At 45.0% G+C, this 23771-nt stretch overlaps 1 protein-coding gene across 2 annotated transcripts in view; it reads right to left on the reverse strand.

The window, feature by feature from the left end:
• Positions 1–23771, reverse strand: part of THSD4 (thrombospondin type 1 domain containing 4) — a 648360-nt gene that overhangs the window by 533671 nt on the left and 90918 nt on the right. For both annotated transcript variants that reach the window (XM_061157947.1, XM_061157948.1), the window contains exon 4: positions 15958–16319. In XM_061157947.1, coding sequence (XP_061013930.1) covers positions 15958–16319 — 362 coding nt within the window. The remainder of the gene's footprint in view (positions 1–15957; positions 16320–23771) is intronic.

Here is a 23771-nt window from a genome sequence, read left to right on the forward strand (position 1 = left end):
AAATTGTAACCCCCAAAGACAAAAGGAACATAAACAGTTAGAGGAGAAAATATTCTTCTGAAATGTCACTGTCAATAATGGAAAAGTCACATACTCCCAGAAGATTTTAGATCAACAAAGGCCATCAGCAGCCCTGTGCCAAGCTTCTTTGGAGCCTGGATGTGCTTGGGCAACAGAGCCTCGGTAATGAATTGCATTGACTCTGGACATCCATACAGTACCTACAATGATGACAAATATGCACTCAGAGCATATTCCCAGGTTGTCCACGCATCCCAGTCCATGAGGAAGCCAAGTCAAGGTCAGGACCCTCATGTACTTTTGACTTCTCTCTCCACCAAATTCGTTTTCATAAACACGCCCCTTGATCATTACCCTCTATTAAAAAAAAAAAAGTGCTCATGACTTCGTTCTGCCTAGAAAATAAAGTTCAAACATAGATGGTTTTAAGGCACATTCACTTTGATGCTGCATTAAGTCCTTCATCAACTGGTCTCAGTCTCTCTTCTCAGATTCCACTCCAGTCTTCATCCTCTCCCCCTGTCTCCTGCCACCCACCCTACACTTTCCAGGCACAAAAAATCACTCATCATTTTCCAAACACACTGAGCTCTTGTGTCCAAGAGCCTGCCTGGAATTCTACCTACCTACAAACTTCTGAACTGGAGCAGCCTTCTAGCCCAAAATCAACATCAGCTTCCGCATGCCTCCCCTGGGCGGCCCCCACACAGTACGGGCTTTCTGCAGTCTGTGCACCCCTCTGCCACAGCATTAACACTGCATCTTGGTAATGTTGTGGAGTAAAAGGCCTGGCTTCCCCCCAAGTCGTCCAGTCTTTGAGGGCAAGGCTTGTCAGTTTCTTATTCCTGTCTGTGTAATCCCTGAGATTAGCAGCGGGTCTGACCCAAGGCACTCTGTGAATGTTTGTTGAAATAACACTTGTTAGAGACCAGAGCTTAATTGCTCACCATTTCTTACCAACGGGTCAATAAAGGTTACCTCTGTGGATCAATTAGTAGAGATATAAAAGCTCTAAGTTCCAATAAGGAAGAAGTCCAGGCAGCCCCACACTTCTGGGTGGGAAGCAAAGGGAGTTGATGCGAAATTAAACATCAGTAGCCACTGGCCACCTAGAGAGACCTTGACACTCAAATTCGAGGGGAGGAAGAATGGAAGGGAGCAGCAGTTGAAAAGCAGAAACATGCGTTCACCAAGGGGCTGTGTGATCCAAGGCAAGCTGGAAGGAAAGGAGTCTGCAGCTTAAATCTGGAAAGAGAGCCCTGTGTTCCTAAAACTCACCCTGTTCCATTGTGATCACCTGCCAAACGGAGAAAGGATAGCATGTGCTGAGTTCAAAGAGGCTGTGAGCAAATAGTTTAGGTTGAGAGCATATGTCTTCTTAGAAGTTCAGAAGACGGAAAGTCCTGCCAGAGCTGTTCCAGGCAATAAATTCTCTGCTGTCTACAGCAGATAAGAGGCAAAACTCTGACCACTTAGGGAAATAAAAATTAAGATGATGAAAACAAAAGCTTTCCTGATTGTCTACTGGGTGGTACACACTGTCACACACATTAGCCGGTTTAACCAGATCTGCTTGCTCCCCAGAAAGTATTTAAGGTCTGGATTTAAAGACCAGCGGAAGAATCAGCAGACAGGTTTGCTCTGAGCCCTCAAGGAAGAAGGATCTCAAAGGCTTATATGTGAGGAAGTGGGAGAAAATGATGAAATTGTTTTAATAAGAGAAAAGGAAAGAGGTCTTTTCATCAATGGATTCAGGGGCACGAGCAGGAACCAAGAGGCCTGAAATCTAGCAAAGGAAGTAGAATGGTGATTTTGGAGCAACTGAGTTTAAAAGGCCTTCTTTGCACCAGGAAGCCAAGCCCTGAGAAAACCGTATTCTCAGTGACCCCACCCAACTGCTGGTATCCCAGACAGTGAGGACCATAGCACTGTCCCCCCAACCTCCACACACCCCAAATATAAAACAGCCTTCAGAACAGACCCAGTCCTTCTGGGACAAGGATCTCAGGAGAGTCCTAGACTCTGATTTATTAATAGATCTTGCCATCAGGCTGCTTCTCCTTGTCTAAAGGATGGTATTTGGAAGCCAGCCAAGCATCCCTAAGGACAAGTCACCACAGTACTCACTGGAGGCGCTGCACATCTGAATGATCCTGGGTTTCCAGGACTGATCTTCAGGAGCTTGTGCAGTATGGGCCCTGAGGGGTGGAATAAGGGCATGGGGGCGGCGGGGGGGTGGGGGTGGGGGGCGGGGGCGGGGCAGTAATCAAGGAAACCAACTTCAGACCAATAGAAAGCAATAATACCCACTGCCGGCATGGCTGCCATTTATAGTTGAGCAGGTTGTTCACCACACCAAGACACCTGGGTGTTGAAATGCAGTGTGTCTTCCCAGTGAGGGGATGGACCTAACCAGAGGAAGAGGCATCTGTTTTGGATTCACACAAACACAAAAAAATGAGCTGGTGGAGATTTACCAAAGAGACAATTCCAGTCAAGACTGAGTTAACATTCAATTGCTCAGAGCAGGATGATGGCCCCACTCTATTTCATGCTGGGCAGGGCATCCCTTAAGATGAGGAAACTAAGAGATCAACTGGGACAGGGGTGGTAACCAGGGAAGGAGAGAGGTCCCGGGTATTCCATCAAATCAACCAGGTCAGCCACTTATTACCTTGTGATCCTGGGTCAGTCAGGCCACATTTCCTATCTCCAGTGGCAAAATGGAATAATGGTACCTACCTTATCACTGGCTGCCGTGAGGGTTAAACAAAATAATGAAGGTAAAGGGCCTAGCCCTTGTGGACTCTCTGTAAATGGTGGTTACCATGACGGCTGAACTGTCCCCAAGAAGACAGACACAGAACCTGCAACCTTCACACATGAGGGTCACTGCAGAGGCAGACAGCCAACTGGGGGCTGGGAGGTATAGCCTGGATTTGCATGAAGGAACAGTAAATGTATTCATTTCTCCAGCTTAACTGAGAGAAGCCCTCTTGAGAATCAAACCTGTTACTGGTGTGTGTTGTGATCTGAACCTGAGCAGCCCTGGGGGACTCAGGGGCTTAAAAGGGAAACCAAATGAGATTACCTGTGGGGCACAGTACCTGGCCAGACAGGTGCTAAGCAAACGTGAGCTCCTAACCCCTCTCCCCGGGGTTTCTCAAATGGTGCTCTCTGCCCCAGAGGCTGACCCCCAGCAGGTTGAAGCAAACTGAAGGACTATTTTCTGTACATTCTGCTGAATTTAATAATGGAACAGTAATGTGTTGATGATGTAACTTACATTTCTTGAGCATTTTTTATGTCAATCTTCCTTGGAGGAAGCAACAGTGTTTCTCTCATAGTCTGAATGTCTCCTCTTTTACACATACCACTTAATGTGTACCCATGTACCATGTATATTTTTTCTTTATTTTAAATGTGAAATATTTCTATTATAATAGTCATGTGTGAAAAAATTTCATAACATTCTTACTTGCATTAGAGGAAGTTTTTTTTTTTTTAGGTGCAGGTCTGTTACCCTCAGTTAACTGAAGGAAAAAGGGATTTGTCCTAGACTTTACTCCATCCCCTCAAATAGCATCATGTACTTAAATAAATTCAGTATTCAGATCACAGCAACTTACTGAGCACCTGCCAAATGGTTTATATATGTTATCCATTAACTCTCACTGCAAACAGTAAAGTGGGTCATTACTCCAATTTAATATGTAAGGAAATTGAGTCTAAAAGATATTAAACAACTTTCCAAGATAGAAAGTCTGCATGAATGGATGTTACTGTGATATTAACAAACGTTACTGAACGAACGAATGAATGGTAAGCTCTTAAGGAGCTTAAACTGCTGCAACAGAGTACAACTTATAAATACCAAATGCCATTCACCAAGGATTACAGGGATGGACTGCTTGGAATGAGAATTTACTGGAAAACAGGGTGGGGGAAACTACTGCTTCCCTCCAAATCCAGAAAGAAAACATTTTTAGCACTAGCCCACATGTTCTCATCACCAAGGAAAAGGGAAATCTTAGCTAACTGCTGCTGGATCCACAAGGCCCATGGGAGACTAAGTGTTTCTATAGGAAAAAGAAAATAATGTATGCCTGGAAGTCAAACCATAAAGAGGGAAAGGAAGGCTCTGGGGCAAGGCCTGATCTTGACCTAGGCCTGATGTAGAGGGCATGAGGCTGAGAAATGACAGGGAACAGGAAGAAAGAACCATACAGTGGTTAAGAGCAGAGGCTTAGAGCCAAACTCTGGTTCAAAGCCCTGTTCTCCAACCTATTAGCTCTGGGCCCCAAGGCTCATTACTTCATCTCTCTGAGTGCAGAGTTCTTGTACTTAAAAAAGAAGGATAATATAGATTACTTTATGCATAAGAGTCCCTAGAGGTTTAGCTCAGAGCCTTCAATGCTGCATATGTTTCCTGTAGCTGCTGTACAAACTGCCACAAACTCGGTGGCTAAAAACAACAGAAATTGATTCTCTCACAGTTCTGAAGGCCAGAAGTTTGAGATTAGGGTCAGTGGACTGAAATGGGAGTTGTTAACAGGGCTGTGCTCCCTCAGGAAGCTCTGAGGAGTCTCTTTGCTGGCCTCTTTTGGCTTCTGGTGGCAGCCAGCTTTCCTTGGCTTATGGCCCCATCCCTCCCATTTTCAAGAACAGCACTTTCAAATCGCTCTCTATTCTGTCTTTGTGTCACCTCTCCTCTCTGTGTCTGGGTGTCAAATCTCCGTCTGCCCGTCTCTTATAAGGACACTCATGGTTGCATGCAGGGCCCACCTATATAATATAGGATAATCTCCCCATCTCAAGACCCTTCATTATATCTGCAAAGTCTTTTTCATTTCTAAATAAGTTAGCATTTTCAGGCTCTAGGGACCAGGCCTCGATACCTTTGAGGTGGGTAGGGGGAGAGAGCTGTATTCAGCTTGTTACACACAGTAAACCCTCAATAAACATCCACTGTGGCTGCCCTTGTTACAATTAACAGAGCTGAGCCGGAAGAGCTATATGCCCAGGAAAGGGCACATAGTTAAGGTAAGAAAGGAAGGACTCAAAATGCTCTTGAGGGGCTATTAGTATTTTACCATGAAAACCAACAGTGAGGCCATAGCCTCTGCATTCCAAACCCTCTCACAGGTAAATTACCTGCATCTACATTACAGGCTTAGAGTGGGAAGAGTGAAGTGGCTGGGGTCAGGCAATCCTGTACTCTGATCCGCTCCACCCCTTATAGGAGCAGGACGCTGGGGATCTTTCGACCTCAGCTCATTTTGTGGTCTCAGCTGTAAAACGGGGCTGCTTAAGGTTCAAACACACATGTGACTAATGTGGCACATAGCAGGTGCTATAAAAATAATTTTCTTTACCACAACTAAATCAGCAATGTGTTCAGGAAGGGCGTGACTAAGGAAAATGACAGTAACCCCACACATACAGGATGTACCCCCCCATCTCACACAAAGGCATCTCTGACGGCCACCAGGCGAGCATCCAAGGAGAAGCTCTAGGGGTCCCGGATGCAAGGTTGAGATCCCCTTCAGGGACACACATATTGCCGTCAGGCTTTTTCCAGAGTCCGTCACCCTTCTCTTCTGGAACCCTGAGTTATGAATGACTTGGAGGGGATTCAATGCAGCATTCTTATGGCAAATGTGATCTTTGTTCTGATAACTAATGAAATACTTCTGACACTTCATGAAATGCCACAAGAAAGGAACAAGGGCTCTTTGGAGCCTTGTCTGAGAGCAGAGTCACTCAAGCTTAAAATCTGGCTCCAATCTCTCCTAACCTACAGGCAGAAGCATACATACCAGCGGGCCCGGCTCTATTACAAACGCTCGCACCGAAAAGGAGCTAAGGTTTCAGATTCAGAAACCAAAGCATATTAAAACACCGTCTATCTGGTTAGCATCAACAGGTAACTTCATGTCAAACAATTCAGGGACTAAGTGGAAATCCTGCTTCAAAAGGAGGAAAAGAAACAAAACTCTCCTTGCAGGAAGAAAACAAAAAACACCGAAAGTGTAGAGTCTGCATTTTAAAAACAGATGTACCTGCTTTCTCTGCTAACTGCCCAGATTATCAGGGAGATTTTCCAAGGAGAAACACAGACAACGCCAAAAGCTTTCCCGTCTTTTGCTGTGTGGTTTCTGCCCCCCTTGGATGTAACAAGACTCCCTAAGTTTCGACAGAGGGTCAGGAAAATGGCATGTGGCTTTGTGAAGTTTAATTAACAGCAAAATTTCCTATCCAGCATCACAAAGGGGCCCACTTGGCTCCAGGGGCCCTTGGGACAGAAATAACATATTGCTCCAGAGTTATTGATGATGAAATGCAAATGGCCTCCAAGAAAGTGAGCAGGAAAGGAGGAGCTAAAAAAACAAAGGATTCTTACCCACAAGCCAAAGACAATTCCCCAAAGAGGTAGGAAATGGAGGGACAGCCTAGGATCTAGGACTGATCCTGTCTGCCCTGTTTTGAAACAACAGACCTTTCAAGCAAAAACACACATATATACACGACATGCACACACGCACATGCATGCACAGACAAGATGTTACAGAAAAAGATACAAGGCTCTAAAAACCCAAGGGTGATCTGGTCAGTGATAGTAAAATTATCAAGCTGTGTTGGTTTTGAACCGTGTCTTGTATTTTGCAAGTACTTTTATAGCCGTTACCTCAACTGACCCTCTCTGCAGGACTGTATGGAAGACAGAGGACAAATAATTATGCAGATTTTATAGATCAGATGAAGTGATTCCTGAAGGTCATCCAGTTAGCAAATGATGGCCACGAGACAGGAAGCAGGGTGTAATGACTCCCAGCCCGGAGCTTCTCCAAGCGAGGAAAGACATGCAGACGCCTCCAATAGAAAAGGCCCCTCCGGTGTAGTCAATGTTTCCTCCTTTCTGTTTATAATAGCCAGGACATGGAAGCAACCTAGATGCCCATCAGCAGATGAATGGATAAGGAAGCTGTGGTACATATACACCATGGAATATTACTCAGCCATTAAAAAGAATTCATTTGAACCAGTCCTAATGAGATGGATGAAGCTGGAGCCCCTTATACAGAGTGAAGTAAGCCAGAAAGATAAAGAACATTACAGCATACTGACACATGTATGTGGAATTTAGAAAGGTGATAACGATAACCCTATATGCAGAACAGAAAAAGAGACACAGAAATACAGAACAGACTTTTGAACTTTGTGGGAGAATGTGAGGGTGGGATATTTCAAAAGAACAGCATGTATGCTATCTATGGTGAAATAGATCACCAGCCCAGGTGGGATGCACGAGACAAGTGCTCCGGCCTGGTGCACTGGGAAGACCCAGAGGAATCGGGTGGAGAGGGAGGTGGGAGGGGGGATCGGGATTGGGAATACATGTAAATCCATGGCTGATTCATATCAATGTATGACAAAACCCACTGGAAAAAAATAATAATAATAATAAAAAAAAAAAGAAAAAAGAAAAAAAAAAAAAAGAAAAGGCCCAGGGGGAGACCAAGAAGAGGGGCTCAAAAGTGTGGTCGGCACACGTGACGGGGCAGAAGTCTGAACAGTGGGTTATGTTGTGGATTCAGAGAGAGAGAGAGAAAGCCATCGCATTCCTGAACATGTTGGAAAACAGGTCTGAGAGCCATGCCTCCCAGCCACTATCCCTCCATCACTCTGGATGGCAGAAGGATGGTGGGAGCATTTAAAAGAGCAATCCAAGAGGACCACAACAACACATCAACATCAGGCCAGAGACCTTAATGACTGGATAAAATCCTTTATTTTATAAACATGTACACCAAGGCTCAGAGAAATGAGGTGACTTCCCCAAGATCAAAGCATTAGCGAGAGCTGGGGACTGGACCCTGGACTCTGGATTGGAATACAGAGTTCTTATTCTACGCCAGCCGCCTTGGGCAACTATTATGTTTAACTTCATTATCACTGTCCTGATTAACACCGCCTGTCCAAAGAAGAGCACAGAAAGGCACAATGGGGAAGGCGTCCTTGTTCTTTGTTCTGCTGGAAACCCGTGCTGCTGAATTTCCCACAGACAACTATTAGGCAAGATGTGGTACGTGGCTGGTGGTTCTGCCAGCACAGAAACTGTCCTATCACTAGGGTTTTCTTAAGACCCCCAAATACATGCACATTATGGTAGGCTGGCTAATGCTCCCCACTCCACCCCACTCCATCCCCAGATGCCCACATACTCATCCCCAGAACCTGTGAAAAGTAACTTTATGTGGCAAGGGGATTTTTGCAGGTGTGCTAAAGATTCTGAAATGAGGAGATTATCTTGGATTATCTGAGTGGGTGCCATGTAATTACAAGAGTCCTTATAAAAGGGGAAGATCAGTGGATAAGAGTTAGAGAAGGAGATGAGATGACAGAGGCAAGAGGGCTGAATGTGAGTGATGGAGGAAAAACCCTCAGGCCAAGGAAGGCAGGTCGACTCCACAAGCTAGAAAAGAGAAGGAAAAAAATTCTCCTCTGAAGCCCCAAGAAGGAAAATAGCCCTTCCAATACCTTGATTTTAGACTTCTGAGTTCCAGACCATAAGAGAAAAATTGGTGCTGTTTTTCGCCACCAAATCTGTGGTCAGTGTTACAGCATCAGTAGGAGACTGAAACACCTATTGCAAAACCGGAGGAGCAGAACCAAGCTCCCGGGCAGTAAACCCGAGCTTCCCAAGCTTTACAGAGATGGGCCGGGGGTGGCAGAGCCAAATATTTTGAAAAATCCCAAGGGCATTAAGAAGAGATTTAAACCAACTATACAATGGAGACATCATCTTGCTTTAAGATGGAAAAGAGTTGGTTATCCACATTTACAGGGGCTGCCTCTCTCCAAGAAATTCTATTTCAATCCCCTTAACGACTGCCTGATAACCCCTCCTTGGAAAGGAGCCTGTGGACTTAACTAGTCTCATCTGCACACACTCGCCTCATACACAGCCTGTGCTCCAGCCCCATCAGACCATTGAGAACTTCCAGAACGTGACAGGCTCACCATGCCCTCGCAGTTTGCTTTTTGGGGAATGACCTCTGCTAAAATCCTTCTTCTTCTTCTTCAAAATTCACTGTCATCACTGCCTCTGTGATGCCTTCTCCAGCTCCCCAGGCCTCCTTCCGCCCCTCCCTTCCTTCCCCACACCCTGAGCATCCCTCTTAAGAGAGCACTTGGTCTTGTCAATGTCTGCCTGTCTCCCTCCCCTACCCCACCAGCAAGCACTCCTTGAGGTCAAGGAGACTTTGTTCCTCATGCGTCACCAAACCACTGCCATCTCCCATCCATACCAAGTACTTCCCAGCTCTTTCCCACCTGAGTAACGCAAACTCACCCTGCAAGGCAGTACTTCCACCACCAAGTATCTTAATTCCCCAAGAATGAGCTCCACCTCTGTGTTCCTGCAACCCTCCGCTCACCCCACAGGCAGGATACTCACTACACTGCATTCTGGTGGTTATCCCTGGGCTGTTTGCTCATTAGGTGTGGAGGTCCTTGAAAACCACACCTCCTTCCCCTGACTATCCCTTCTGTATTTAGCACAGGGCCTGGTTCATAACAAATACACAAGGAACGCTGACTGAATTAAAATGAAAATGAAACACAAAACGGTAATGCCCAGGTAATCTCTCTGAATTAAGCCCTGTAATTCAGAGGAAGCCATTAAAAGCAAATACTTTATGTGAAAACTTTTGTATGGCCAGCTTTTGACCATGGCTAAGTTGGTTTCCTCTGTGATCCCACACAGATTTTGGAGTTCATGATAGAGATGGTTTCAGTGTTACTAGATATTGGGTTGGCCAAGAAGTTTGGATTTTTCCACGTTACAGAAAACCCAAGTGAACTTTTTGGCCAACCCAATATATATACAGTCATTATATATGTAAGTTATTATACTAATAATTTGGGGCAAATACTGGAGAAAATTTTCATTTTTCATCTCAAACAGATAAGTATTAGTTTACCAAACTTAGTTTAAGTCATGAGTGTTACCTTTAATTTTGAAAAAGGCTCTCTAGAAGGGCAAGTCTGAGAGGAACATGGTAAGTACAGATGAGTTTAATGAGAGTTCTAATTGGAACTATCTAACACACTTCTGCCCAGCCTCTAAATTCATAATGGAAATTAGATCTATAATTTATTGAGCAACTACTATGGACCGGGCAATGCAAATATTATTTCATTTCAAGACTCAAGAATCCCATATGATAGATATTACTATTGCTGCTCTTATTTGAAAGATGAAGCCCCTGAGGTTCAGAGGAGTTAAGTAACTTTAGGATGCTCGGGAGAGCACCAATCAGTAATGACATGATTTCAAAGGTTTTTTAAAGTGTGAGTGTGTGTGTTTTAATGAGACAAAGATCTGATATGGGAAGCAAATGGTAGACTCAAGAAGTTTCCACATAATTCCAGCCAAGTAAATTGTATTTACTCATCAAGGTTGGGTTCAAATTCTACCTGTTCTGTGCAGTATTTCCTGACAGCTCCATCCCACAAGAACTTTCCAATCTTCCTGAACTCTGGTCACATCTTTACTGTTTTCTGGCCCCTGTAGTGCTCTATGGGTTTGCCACTCATCCACCATCTCAGTGTCAGGCCCACAAGGACAAGGACCATGGCTTCCAACTTTTTTGAACCCCTCTGGTGCCCAGGACTACATGCAAGGATTTCCCTGGGTAAGAGAGCTAAACACTGGAAGGAAGAGAAGCAGTTCTTTTAAATCTTGACTACCAAACCTCATCCACTTTTCAAGACATGTCTCTAACCTCCAACTAGCTTTTCTGGACCACACCTGCTGGAAACAAGAAGCCTCACTTTCAAAACGCCCATTTGAAAAACACTCATTTCAGAGACAAGAGCCTTAGTGTTGGACTCTGATAGATATACTGAGAATTCTGGTTCCGTTGCTTCTGAAGTGGGTGACCTTGATGGAGTCACTTCATTCCTCAGAGTCTCAGTTTCATTTGTAAAATGTGAGTCTTTGCAACTGCCTCATAGGGCCCTGTGAACTGTAAACATTGGACTGACCAAAAAGTTCATTTGGACTTTTCTGTACCATCTTACGGAAAAGCCCAAACAAACTTTTTGGCCAACCCAGTATTACAATGCATTCGACATAGCATGTGTACATATGAACGCTCCAAAATGGTCACCATCATCATTACCACGACTATTTCAACACACTGCCTTGTCCGGAAGGCATTTACACTCATGTGTTTTCCAACTTTTTAGAGCAGTGGTTCTCAAACTCTGGAGCATACCAAAATCATTTAAAATAAAGCTACACAGGTCACAGCACAGACCTACAAAATAGAATCCTCACCAAGCAAGGGAGAGAGTGGGGGTTGGGCAACTCCACTTTTTTTTTTAGAACTTCTTTATGTGATTTTTTTATTTTTTTTTAAATTAATTTTTATTGGAGTATAGTTGCTTTACAATGTGCTAGTTTCTACAGCAAAGTGCATCTGCTATACATATAGCCCCTCTTTTTTGGTTTTCCTTTCCATTTAGGTCACCACAGAGCACTGATTACAGTTTCCTGGGCTATATAGTTGGTTCTCATTAATTACCTATTTTATACATATGGGCAACTCCACCTTTAACAAACCTCCCCACCCCACTGCAAGTGATTCCAGGTGCTCACCAAACCTGGAAAATTCTACTGGACAATACTGATTCCTAAAAGACTTACCACGGAACCTTGAGGTTCCAAAGAGATACTTCCAGATCAGTGGTTCCCAGCCTTGGCTGGATTGACATTATATAGATATCTGAGCATAACCCTCTGAGATCCAGATGTTCATCTGGGATGTAACCGGGATGTCAAGACTTCTAAAAGATGGGCAAAGGATTCTTATGGTCAACAGAGGTTGAAAACCATTGCTGTATTTGGATCTAGACCCTGAATTTCTACAGCGGTGCCTCTGAGGCTTCAACCAGAGCAGCTCAGCTTTTGTCTGTGTGACAAACGGAGCCACTACCTAAGACTGATTTTGCAGACAGGATTCTTACGCTTCAAAAAATAGTGAAGTTTGGTATGGCAGAAACCAACAGGACATTGTAAAGCAATTATCCTCCAATTAAAAATAAACAAAAAAAAGTTTGGAGTCTGTCATACAGAGGGAGAAAAACAAGTATCATATACTAACGCATATATATGGAGTCTGGAAAAATGGTACAGATGAACCTATTCACAGGGGTGGAACAGAGAGGCAGCTGTAGAGAATGGACTTGAGGACACAGCGGGGGAAGGAGAAGGTGAGAGGAACTGAGACAGTAGCACTGACCAGGTGTAAAACAGAGAGCAAGTGGGAAGCAACTATGTAACACGGAGAACTCAGCTCAGTGCTCTGAGATGACCTAGAAGGGTGAGATGGAGGCGGGGAGGCTCAAGGAGGGAATATATGTATACTTACTGCTGACTCACATCACTATATAGCAGAAATAAACACAACATTGTAAAGAAATTATTCTCCAATTAAAAAGATTTTTTTTAAGAATACAAAAAAAAGTTAGGTTTGCAAGCATCCCTAACCTGGTTTTTAAATCTTTATGTCTGTCTGGGGCCTTACAACATATTAGATGCTTAATAAATATCTGTTAGAAGGTTGTATCATTTTGTTTTGTTAGCTGGCTCCAGTTAGGTTTTCAGTCAGCTAGCATAACAACCTAACAGTTTCTTAAACATCTAAACCCCCAATGGCCTTTGCTTCAAACCTTGAACCTGAAACAGAGAGTGAGGCAGACAGCCATCCAGAGAACACACTGACATCTCTTCTGGGGTCACATATGCTATGCAAGTTCCTAATGACTAATAAATATAAGCAAATGTGATTTTCGTCAGCTAGGAAGAGCTCGACATTTGTCAGCAGTGTGGGTCCTCCAGGCTAATATCTGGATTGTTCCATCTTAAACTGTCAAATTACAAAAGCATGATAGAAACTTGTAGGAACTTCATAGTAAACAGTAATTGGCCCCTTGTCAATAAGTTAGAAGAAAAAAAAAAAATCCTGCTGCCAAAACGCATGGGCTGGAATGCTTGCAGCCCAGGCCTGCAGCCAACTGCAGCCTGTTCCCCAGGCAGCTCTCCTGGGTTCTCAACCACAGAGGCTGGAAGAGAAGTCCCTAGTACTCCAGGGATCTGGGAGTCAGTAGCACCTTCAAATCTCAGCTTTCTCATGGATCTAGGTATCTGAGCAATCACTTAAACCTCTTCGGGCCTTAGAGCCTCATGTGTAACAACACTTCATCACGTCCTTAGAGCCAGGACTGCCTGAGTTCCAATCCTGACTCTTCACAGACTAGCTGTGTCACCTTGGACAGGTTACTCCCCTTCTCTGGGCCTCTGGGCTTCACCTCTAAAATGAGGATGATGTTAGTACCTATCTTATAGGGTTGTCCGTGTAAAGAGACAAGAACAGTGGCTGGTACAGAACAGGCATTCCATAAGTTGTTATAAATCTGAAATTTTGAAACCAAGCATTTGGAAAACCAACTTTTTGTCTTTCTTTTGCTTTTTGCATTTTTCTGTTTGGTACCAAAACTTGTTGGGCAGCAAGCCTCGCCTTAACTGACATAGGCTTTTTATGGTCTTTTTTTCTTTCCCAGCTAATGTGAACATTTGTAGATTTCACTGCAGCAATAGTAATGTGTTTGCTGATGGGGTGCTGCCCCATGCCATGGAAGGAATGCCATTAACATGTGAAATATGCCCTGAATCACCTTGATAAACTCTGAACAGTTCTGAATTCTAAAATGCACTGCCATAAGCATTTTAGATAAGGGACTGGAGAGCTATGTTATTATGGGGTTGTGGTCAGGATGAAGAGAGATAACACATACCAAACCCTTGGTTTTAGAAGCAGCAGCCTCTCAGTCACAGAGTGATACTGGGGGGTCCTCAGGTCTATACGCAAGAACAGAGAAAGAAGGAAGCACCTTCTCCCAGGTGATCTCCTCTTCTATTCTCCCACTGGCAGGCGAGCCTGGCCTCCAAAATCTCCCTTCTATCAGCTCAAATTTGGTTTATCAATTCAGGATTCGGCCAAAGCACCTTCTCTGTGAAATGGCCCTTTCTCTCCAAAATCCTAACGACCAGGTCAAGAAAGACCTGTGCAGGCAAGGGTGGATGGGTTGTAACTCTTCTCTATTTCCAGGTGGCTGGCAGCTGAGAAGGACTCAGGCAGTGTTAACCACAGTGGGGAAGGGTGGCCATCAATGATAATGTCTGAACTGCAAGTGACAAGAGAGGCTAGGCAGCCCATCTTATACACTTGCACCCTGCCTAAACTGGGCATTAATTTGGCTTAATGACTAAACTAAGTATTTCTTAAGCATAGTAGGGATCCCCAGGTGGCTCAGATGGTGAAGAATCTGCCTGCAATGTAGGAGATTCAGGTTCAATCCCTGGATCAGGAGGATACCCTGGAGATGGGAATGCTACCCACTCCAGTATTCTTGCCTGGTGAATTTCATGGACAGAGGAGCCTGGCAGGCTACACAGTCCATGGGGTCGAAAAGAGTCTGACACAACTGAACGACAACGACTTTCACTTTCTTTAAGCACAGTGAGCATAGCTTATACTTACTATTCTTCCTGTAAATGTTTGTTCTTTATTGCTTTCATTCTCTGACAGAAGACGAGATGGTGGGATGGCATCACTGACTCAATGGACATGTGTTTTAGCAAACTCCAGGAGATACTGAAGGACAGGGAAACCTGATGTGCTGTAGTTCATGGGGTCACAAAGAGTCAGAAAGGACTATACAACTGAACAACAAATTGCTTTCATAGGAATATTCTCTCAGAATTTATCATGAACCTTGGGTGCCCAACAAATGCTGCAGAATGAATACTGAATAATCTGTGAATGTTGGTTGATTAGTTCACTAACAAGTTTTTCTCAGCATCTGTATTCCTACTTTTCCATGGGCACTGCCTATTTTGGCTTATTTATGCTAGCCTAGCCACCTAAGGCTTTGGAGAGTTATACAGCTATTCTGATACCACTATGCCATTTCTGGAGTTTACATTTTGCTGACTCTAAAAAACATCTAGATCTAATTAATTAGACATATTCTCACAGTTGTGAGTTCACTCAAAATACTTTGGAGAAACTTTCTAGAAAAATTCAGAGAATCCTGAAACCTATAGGCTGGGAGCAAGTTAGACTCCAGACACCCAACCTGTTCAGGGATTCCAAACTCATGTCAGCTCTTGGTTTTAAAAAGCCCCTTGTTTTGTGTTCTCAGCTCAAATCCACACAGCTTGCGGCCAGGATTCTCCCTTTTCCCCAGCACTAGAGGAGTACTTGGAGAAGGCAATGGCACCCCACTCCAGTACTCTTGCCTGGAAAATCCCATGGACAGAGGAGCCTGGTAGGCTGCAGTCCATGGGGTCGCAGAAGAGTCGGACACGACTGAGCAAGTTCACTTTTCACTTTCATGCATTGGAGAAGGAAATGGCAACCCACTCCAGTGTTCTTGCCTGGAGAATCCCAGGGACGGGGGAGCCTGGTGGGCTGCCGTCTAGGGGGTCGCACAGAGTCGGACACGACTAAGGCGACTTAGCAGCAGCAGCAGAGTACTAGGAAGGAGGTCTCTCCGCTCCAGGTAGCTCTTTCAGTCCTCCGCAGGGCCTCCCTAAAGTTGAGCCTAAGGACATTCTTAAACTCAGCGTCACTTTGAAGACTTCAGAATCACAGAGAGGGTGGGAGTGGCCTCAACGCTTTAAAAAAGACTGCAAAATAAATCAAAGGATGGAAGGAGATCGTGGAGCCAAGAATTCCTCCCCACCTGGCAGAAGCAAAGCTTTAACCGCGCGATCTAGGATGAAGAGTGGCGAGCGCGGCACATCCCAGCAGGTACAAGGATGATAGCGGGAGGGCGCGCGGGGGTCGGGAGGGCAGGTACCTTCTCTCCGCCGTGGGTTCGCGGCCCCGGGCCTGCGGGTGCCGGCTGCCTCGCAGCGCCGGGCCCTGGCGACTGGAGTTGAGGCCGGCAGGGGCGCGTGTCTCCTCGCGGCTCCGGTGCAGCGGCACCGACGTGCGCACGGCTGACACCACGTGGCCCGCGAAGGCGCGCGCGGGGGCTCCGGGCCGCGGGCCCCCGCGTGCGCGGTACGAGCTGGGCAGGCAGGGCCGCGTCTGCTCCATCACGCCGCCGCTGCAGCTGCGCGAGCAGGCGGACCAGGGGCCCCAGGAGCCCCACACGCCCGGGGCGCCGCCGCCGCCGTCCTCCGGGGCGCCCTCGGCCACAGCCATCCGCTGCGGGACCTGTGGAGACAGAGGCCCGTTAGGGGACCGCCATAGCCGCTCCTGCTTAACCCGCAGAGCCGTGGATAACCCAAAAGGCGTATCCATTAGGCACAAGTTGGCACAGGGCCTGTGTTAAAATCTGAGAAACAAAACAGAACCCGGCTTGGGTTATACTCGTCTTCATACACACGAAGTAATAAAATAGAATGAACATATATCTACACACACACACACATATATATAAACGAAGAGACACACAAAGGCACAACTGTATATGTATACATATACATATTTTATGTATTTTTTATGTTTATATAATTTTTATATATTATATATATATATATATATATTTTTTTTTTTTTTTAAATAAAGGAAGGGACACACAAAGGCACAAATGCATAGGGCTCACCAAAATTGTATGTGATCCTGGCTTTGGGGACCATGGCCTTGGGGAGCGCAGTGCACTGCTCACACATCTTAACTGAGGCTTACCCCTCAGGTCCTTGGGGTCCAGGCTAGAAGGACAGGGCTTCCCTCAAGTCGGTGAGGAGGCCACGGCCCAGTGTCTCCATGCAGTAAAGGCAACGCAGTGTGAGGGTTTAGAGGCCCTGCTCCAGAAGCAGATGCCCCTATCACACCCCTGCCACTTCTACCAGGGCGACCAGAAAGTTTCTGAAGCTCTCTGCATCCTAAAGAGGGATGGGACCTACCTACCTCACAAGGCTCTAAGAAGATTTAAGTTAGGATATCTACACATACAGCAGAGAACAGGCACTAAATATGTGCTTAGTAAAACCATAATGATCATCTTTCCTGCTTCCGTGGTGAATCAGGAGAGATTAAAAATATCAGAAAGTTAAAGTTCTATCCTGAAGGTGATTCGACATTCCCATGCATTTAACTGGCCCTTTCACAGAGAGCTATCATGCCAAGCAGAGTGTTAAGCATGGGTACCCTGTGTTCTTTCATGATGCAGACAGGCCCTGAGTACCAGCTGTATACCAGTGTTGAGCTAGGACCTGAGAACAAGGAGAGATGCACCCCAGGTTGCACAAATGGACTGGACCTAGCAGCAGAGAGCTTTATGTAGCTAAGACAAGACTAGGGGAGCCTCCTGGGGAACTGGCTGCCTTCCTGGGTAGGTTATGGGTTGAGAAGTCCTCAGAGGAGGAATGATGGTAAAATAGCTGTAATTATTCTGGTATCCACTTGGTGCCAGATAGCACATGTAATTTCTAGTCCTCTCAGCAGCCCTGGTTACAAACATTCTCACCTTTCAGAGATGAAGTTTCCCACCCAAGGATTGGAGACCTGTGACCTGCCTCAGTCATGTGGTCGCAGCAGAGTTTGGACACGAGTCTCCTCAGCCCCCACTCTAGGCAGTTCTAGCACTGCCTGCTCTCTCTCCAGCAGACTGCTCTTGAGCTTCTGGATCATTCCCTGGAATGTCCTTCCTACCCTTGGGACACTGAGCAACACTATGTGAAAGTCACTCAGTCGTGTCTGACTCTGCAACCCCGTGGTCTGACTATACAGTCCATGGAATTCTCCAGGCCAGAATACTAGAGTGGGTAGCCGTTCCATTCTCTAGGGATCTACCCAACCCAGGGATCGAACCCAGGTCTCCTGCATTGCAGGTGGATTCTTTACCAGCTGAGCCACAAGGGAAGTCCAAGAATACTGGAGTGAGTAGCCTATCCGTTCTCCAGCAGATCTTCCAAACCCAGGAATTGAACCAGGGTCTCCTGGAGAAGGCAATGGCAACCGACTCCAGTACTCTTGCCTGGAAAATCCCATGGATGGAGGAGCCTGGTAGGCTGCGGTCCACGGGGTCGCCAAGAGTCGGACACGACTGAGTGGCTGAGAATTGTCACTGTCACTCAACTACATTCCAAGGCACAGAGGGGTCTCTGGATGACCTTGAGAGTTTAAACTGGGTCCCTGAAGGTTCAGAGAGTTACTAAGCCAGGATGAGTGACAGGGCTGAGCAGCTCAGCAAAGAACCATCTAATCAGAGGTTCAAGCCCAGAGCTGGATGTCAGTCTGCCAGTCTACGGGCACCATGTTCAGAGAGCTGCGGTGAGAGGTCAGAGGTCATGTGGCTGCAGCCAGCAGGAGACGTGGTTGGAGCAAGGTCAGGACAGAAGGTTATGTGACTGAAAGGCTGCAGTTTCCTAATCACCAGATGTGAATAGAGGACGGGGATGGCCACACGAGTGGCAAATACAGTCAACTCATCACTCCTAAACTGGGGACCCGGGAGAGAAGGCTTTTCTCTTATTTGTAAATACAAAACACAGCAAACAAAAAACAAGCTTTCGTTCTTTCTTCTCCTCCCTGACATATCCTGATTTATTAATAAACTGATGATGGATTCACTGGGTGGTTATAAAAAAAAAAGTGTTGAATCAGGTTGCAGTCTTGATATATAAAGTAATCCCTAGAGTGTGTGGGGCGGTTTGAATGGTGCCTTTCCCCAAAAGATATGTCCATGCTCTAACCCTGAGAACTTGTAAATGTGAACTTATTTGGAAAAAGGGTCAATGTCAATGTGATTAAGGATCTTGAGATGAGATCATCCTCTTCTGGGGGATGGAGGGGGCCCTAAATCCAATAACAAGTGTCCTTAGAAGACAGAGGAGAAGGCCACGTGACCATAGAAGCAGAGGCTGGGTTGAGCAGCCACAGGCCAGGAGCTGAAAGAAGTATACCACAAGCTGAAAGAAGTAAGGGGAATTCACTCCTAGCTACTAGAAGAAGCACAGCCCTGAAAATACCTTGAGTTTGAATGTCTGGCCTCCAGAATTGTGAGGGAATAAATTTCGGTTGCTTTAAGCCATTAAGTTTGTGTTATTCATTACAACAGCCATAGGAAATTAACACAGTCTGCTGGTCCTTCCAGGACAAGGAAGAAAAGCATACAGACATTTGTCGGGCTCCTTCTCTGCGCTGAGCACTATGCAGACAGCTCACAAGCATGGGGACAGGTTGTATGGTATTGGCACCACTAACCCCAGGTCACACTTTACAGGGCCCCTGAGCCACTCTGGGAGATTGATTATTTTGTCCCTTTTACAGGAAGAAACTGGGGCTCAGAGAAGCTGTATGACTTACCCATAGTCTCCGGCTAGTGAGGGGCACAGACAGGACTAAAATTGAGGTCTCCTGACTCCTATCTGGGCTTCCCTGGTGGCTCAGTGGCAAAGAATCCATCTATCGATGCAGAAGACTCTCAGGTTCAATCCCTGGGTTGGGAAGATACCTTGGAGGAGGGTATGGCAACAGACCCCAGTATTCTTGCCTGGAAAATTCCACGACTAGGGGAGCCTGGCAGGCTACGGTCCATGGGGGTCACAAAGAGTTAGACATGACTGAGCAGCTGAGGCACACACATGACTCCTAGTCCAGCACTTTTCTTTTCATGCAGCATGTTGCCTCCCTGCCTGTGTTGTTCGTGGAAAACAGAAGAGTAAAATGAATAGAAAAAAAAAAAAAATGTGAAGTAATTAGCCTCCAACTAATAAAAAAAAAAAATGAATAGAAATAAATCCTCTTTGATAGTCCTCGTAGAAGAATAATTGGGATGATCAAACAGAGGAAGTATATTTCTGGCACATTTGGGGACTTCAGTTACCCATCACTTCCTGATTTCTCGTGAACACAGATAACTAAGGCATTGTCTATAATATCTAGCTTAGACATGCAGTTAAAAATCCACTTCCTAGAACTAATCCCACCCTTAACTTAGTTTCCTATGGCCAAACTGGGCAGGGTCCCTGGGGAAAGAAAACACGAAACCACATTCCATCCTCTTCTATTCATAAGAATTCTCTAATTTATAAAGTTGAATTATGGTGAGTGACTTGAAATTCCATCTCAGTCCCCATGGTGAGAATCCAACCACAAGCTCCAGAATTGTATTTTTATAGTACACAGCCATAAACAAAGGGGGAAACAGAAAGGAAAGAAGGAGGGGAAATGCAGAGAAAGAAAGAAATATCAAAGGAAAAAATAAAGGGAGGAGAGCTTTGGATATCAGCCTCCTAGTTCCATCAGCCTCCCATCCGCCCTCTACTCCTTCCCAGTCCTCCTGACAACCCTCCTCCCTCCTTTTCGTCAAGGAGTTTTCTATGAGACAGGATGGGGAAAATTTCAAGTCTTCTCAGACACACTATTCCTAAAATTAGGACTAACTCACAGGACCTTGGTTAGTCAGTGATAAACAGCTAAACCAAAGAATAAATCATAGTGAGAGATAAAAACAAATAATAGAAGCTCAAAGCCCTGTCAACTGCTAGCCCATTGTTTTAACAAATCAGTAAGAAAAAAGATGAACAACCCAATGGAAGTAGGTTCAAAGGGCATGAATGGGTAGTTTACAGTCATTTCATAAGTTCATGTCTTAAAGTCCTAACCCCAATGTGATGGTATTTGGACATGGCACCTTTGGGAATTAATTAGGTTTCAATGATGTCATGTGATGGGACCTCTCCCCTCATGGAATGGTTGTTGTTCATGTCCTACTCTTTGCGACCTCATGGTCATATACCAAGCTTGCAGCACACCAAGCTTCCCTGTCCTTCACTATCTCCCAGAGTTTGCTCAAACTCATGTCCATTGGGTCGGTGATGCCATCCAACAATCTCATTCTCTATCACCCCCTTTTCCTCCTGTTCTCAATCCTTCCCAGCATCAAGGTCTTTTCCAGTGAATCCACTCTTCACATCAGGTAGCCAAAGGATTGGAGCTTCAGCTTCAGCATCAGTCCTTCCAATGAATGTTCAGTGTTGATTTCATTTAGGATTAACTGGATTAGTATCCTTATCAGAAGAGGAAGAAAGACCAGCACTTTCTGTCTTTCTCTCCACCATCTAAGGATATAGTGAGACGCTAGCTGTCGTCAAGCCAGGAAAAGAGTCCCCACTGGGGCATCAAATCTGCCAGTGCCTTGATTGTGGACTTTCCCCAGCCTCCAGAACCATGATAAATAAATTCCTGTTGTTTAAGCCACCATGTCAATGACATTTTGTTTTAGCAGCCCAAGCTGACTAGTATAGCAGAGAAATACAACATATATATGAAAATTGTATAATGTTCCGTGTAATCAAATAAATGCAAACTAAAACAACAGAATTCCACTTACCCCCATCAGATTGGCAAAGATTATAAAGTTTGACAATATCAATACGGAAAGAATGTTCACTGTTGATGGGAGTCTAAACTGGGGCAGTTCTTAATAGGGAACTTTGCAGTACCTACCAAATTTTAAATGCACAAACCCTTGAGCCCAGCAGCTCTACTTTCAGTAGTTCACCCTTTAGATACATTCAAAATTAGTGCATAAAGTTGTACATAGAAAAACTTTTATTGCCATACTTTTCGTAAGAACAAAACCAAAAAATCTGGAAACAACCTGAATATCTATGAAAAGGAGCTTGGTTAAATCCTCCCAAATCTAATCCATTCAAGCAATGGAATACAACTAATCTGTTAGAATGAAGTAGATATATATATCTGTTAAATTGGACAACTCTCCATAATATATTAATTAGTAAAAAAAACATACCAAGAAGTAGACCAGTATGTAGCAAATAAACCTATTTATAGATATCATCACTGTTGTTGTTGTTGTTAGGTTGCTAAGTCGTGTCTGACTCTTTTATGACCCCATGGACTGTAGCCCACCAGGCTCCTCTGGACTGTAGCCCACCAAGCTCCTCTGACCATGGGATTCTCCAGGCAAGAATACTGGAGTGGGTTGCCATGCCCTCCTCCAGGAGATCTTCCCAACCCAGGGACTGAATCCACATCTCTTATTTCTCCTGCATTGGCAGATGAGTTCTTTACCACTAGCACCACCTGTGAAGCCATAACATTTACATTATACAACTATTTAAACATCACTTACACTGTATGAGGTATTATAAGTAATCCAGAGATTATTTAAAGTTTCTGGGAAGAGGCACATAGGTTATACACAATACCATACCATCTGATATAAATAAGAGACTTCAGCATCCGCAGACTTTGGTATCCTTGGGGGTCCTGGAACCCACATTTCTCATATCCAAGGACTGACTATAATGTAGATCTGACAGTGTCATTGGGTAATGAAATAAAAGAATGAAGTATAGACACAAACACGCTAGAAGTCACCAAGCAGGAGCATAGAAGAGCTCCATTTTGTCCCTCCACTGGAAGAACTTAAATCATTCAACACAAGTTTTATGATGTGTAAGAAGCAGATCCAGCTGTCAAATCAAATTGATGCTCTCTCCATTCCACTGGAGGTTTTCGAGAATGGGGGAGGATGGAAGTAGAGGCAAGATAAGAGAACTGAAAGAGAAGATTTTTCAAAGTACACATACGATGCATGCCTTTTCCCCAGAGGTTATGATATGTCTTGCCTGGGGTGAGGCTAGGATCCAAGGAGATGTACACTTTGGATAAAATCCTCCAATCTTCTAATAGTCCCCTTCCTCATATGAAAAACAACTGCTTGGGACTTCCCTGGTGGTCCAGTGTTTAAGAATCCGACTGCCAATGCAGGGGACACAGGTTCAGTCCCTGGTCCGGGAAGATTCTACATGCCAAGGAGCAAGTAAGCCTGTGCGCCACAACTACGGAGCCCACTCGCCCTTGGGCTTGTGCTCTACGACAAAGGAAGCTACCACCATAAGAATCTCATGCACCACAACTAGAGAAAGCCCGTGCACAGCAACCAAGATCCAGGGCAATCAAATTAATTACCAAATTTTTTAAAACTGCTTGTTATTACAGTATTTTTCTAAATAGTCACTGTTGGCCATGAGCCAGGGAGCAGAAAAAATGGAAGGCATTCAGAGAAGTAGGAGAATCAAGGTAGTCACATCCCTATTTTAACTTGAGCTGTGCAAAAGAAGGGGTGGTAGTAGGGGGATTGAAATCCCCCAAAGGTTTTGGTTTGGAGCTGGATGCTGTAATGAACAACATTTTGGGATCTGTTGTCTGGAAGTTACTGTTAGGAAGGGATGTTTGTGTAAATGTATACTGATGGTAGGATGTATGCATAGGGCAGCCTGGCAATCATTACCTTTTCCCTGAGTCCTTTAGGAAATCTCCTTCCACACTGGATGAAGTATAATAGGAATGTATTCAGGGACCCTGACAGCTGAAGCCAAGGTAAGCAGTATGAGCCAAGTGAACAATCCCTGGAATCTGAAATCTCCAGTAAAGTGGCCAAAAGACCACAGACAGCTTTGGGTCCTTCATTCTGATCCCATCACTTATGTTCTGAGACCATTCCTGTTGCTCTCTGGAGTGCCTCAGTGCCTACCTGCTTCCTAGGCTGGTTACAGTGAGTTCCCCAATGCTTATGTTAGTTTCTGTGGCTTGCAGTTTAAGAATCCGAAATGATATCTGTGTGTGTTTAGTCACTCAGTCATGTCCGATTCTTTGTAATCTCACGGACTGTAGCCTGCCAGGCTCCTC

This window comes from Dama dama, chromosome 12 (assembly GCF_033118175.1).
Source record: "Dama dama isolate Ldn47 chromosome 12, ASM3311817v1, whole genome shotgun sequence".
NCBI lineage: Eukaryota > Metazoa > Chordata > Mammalia > Artiodactyla > Cervidae > Dama > Dama dama.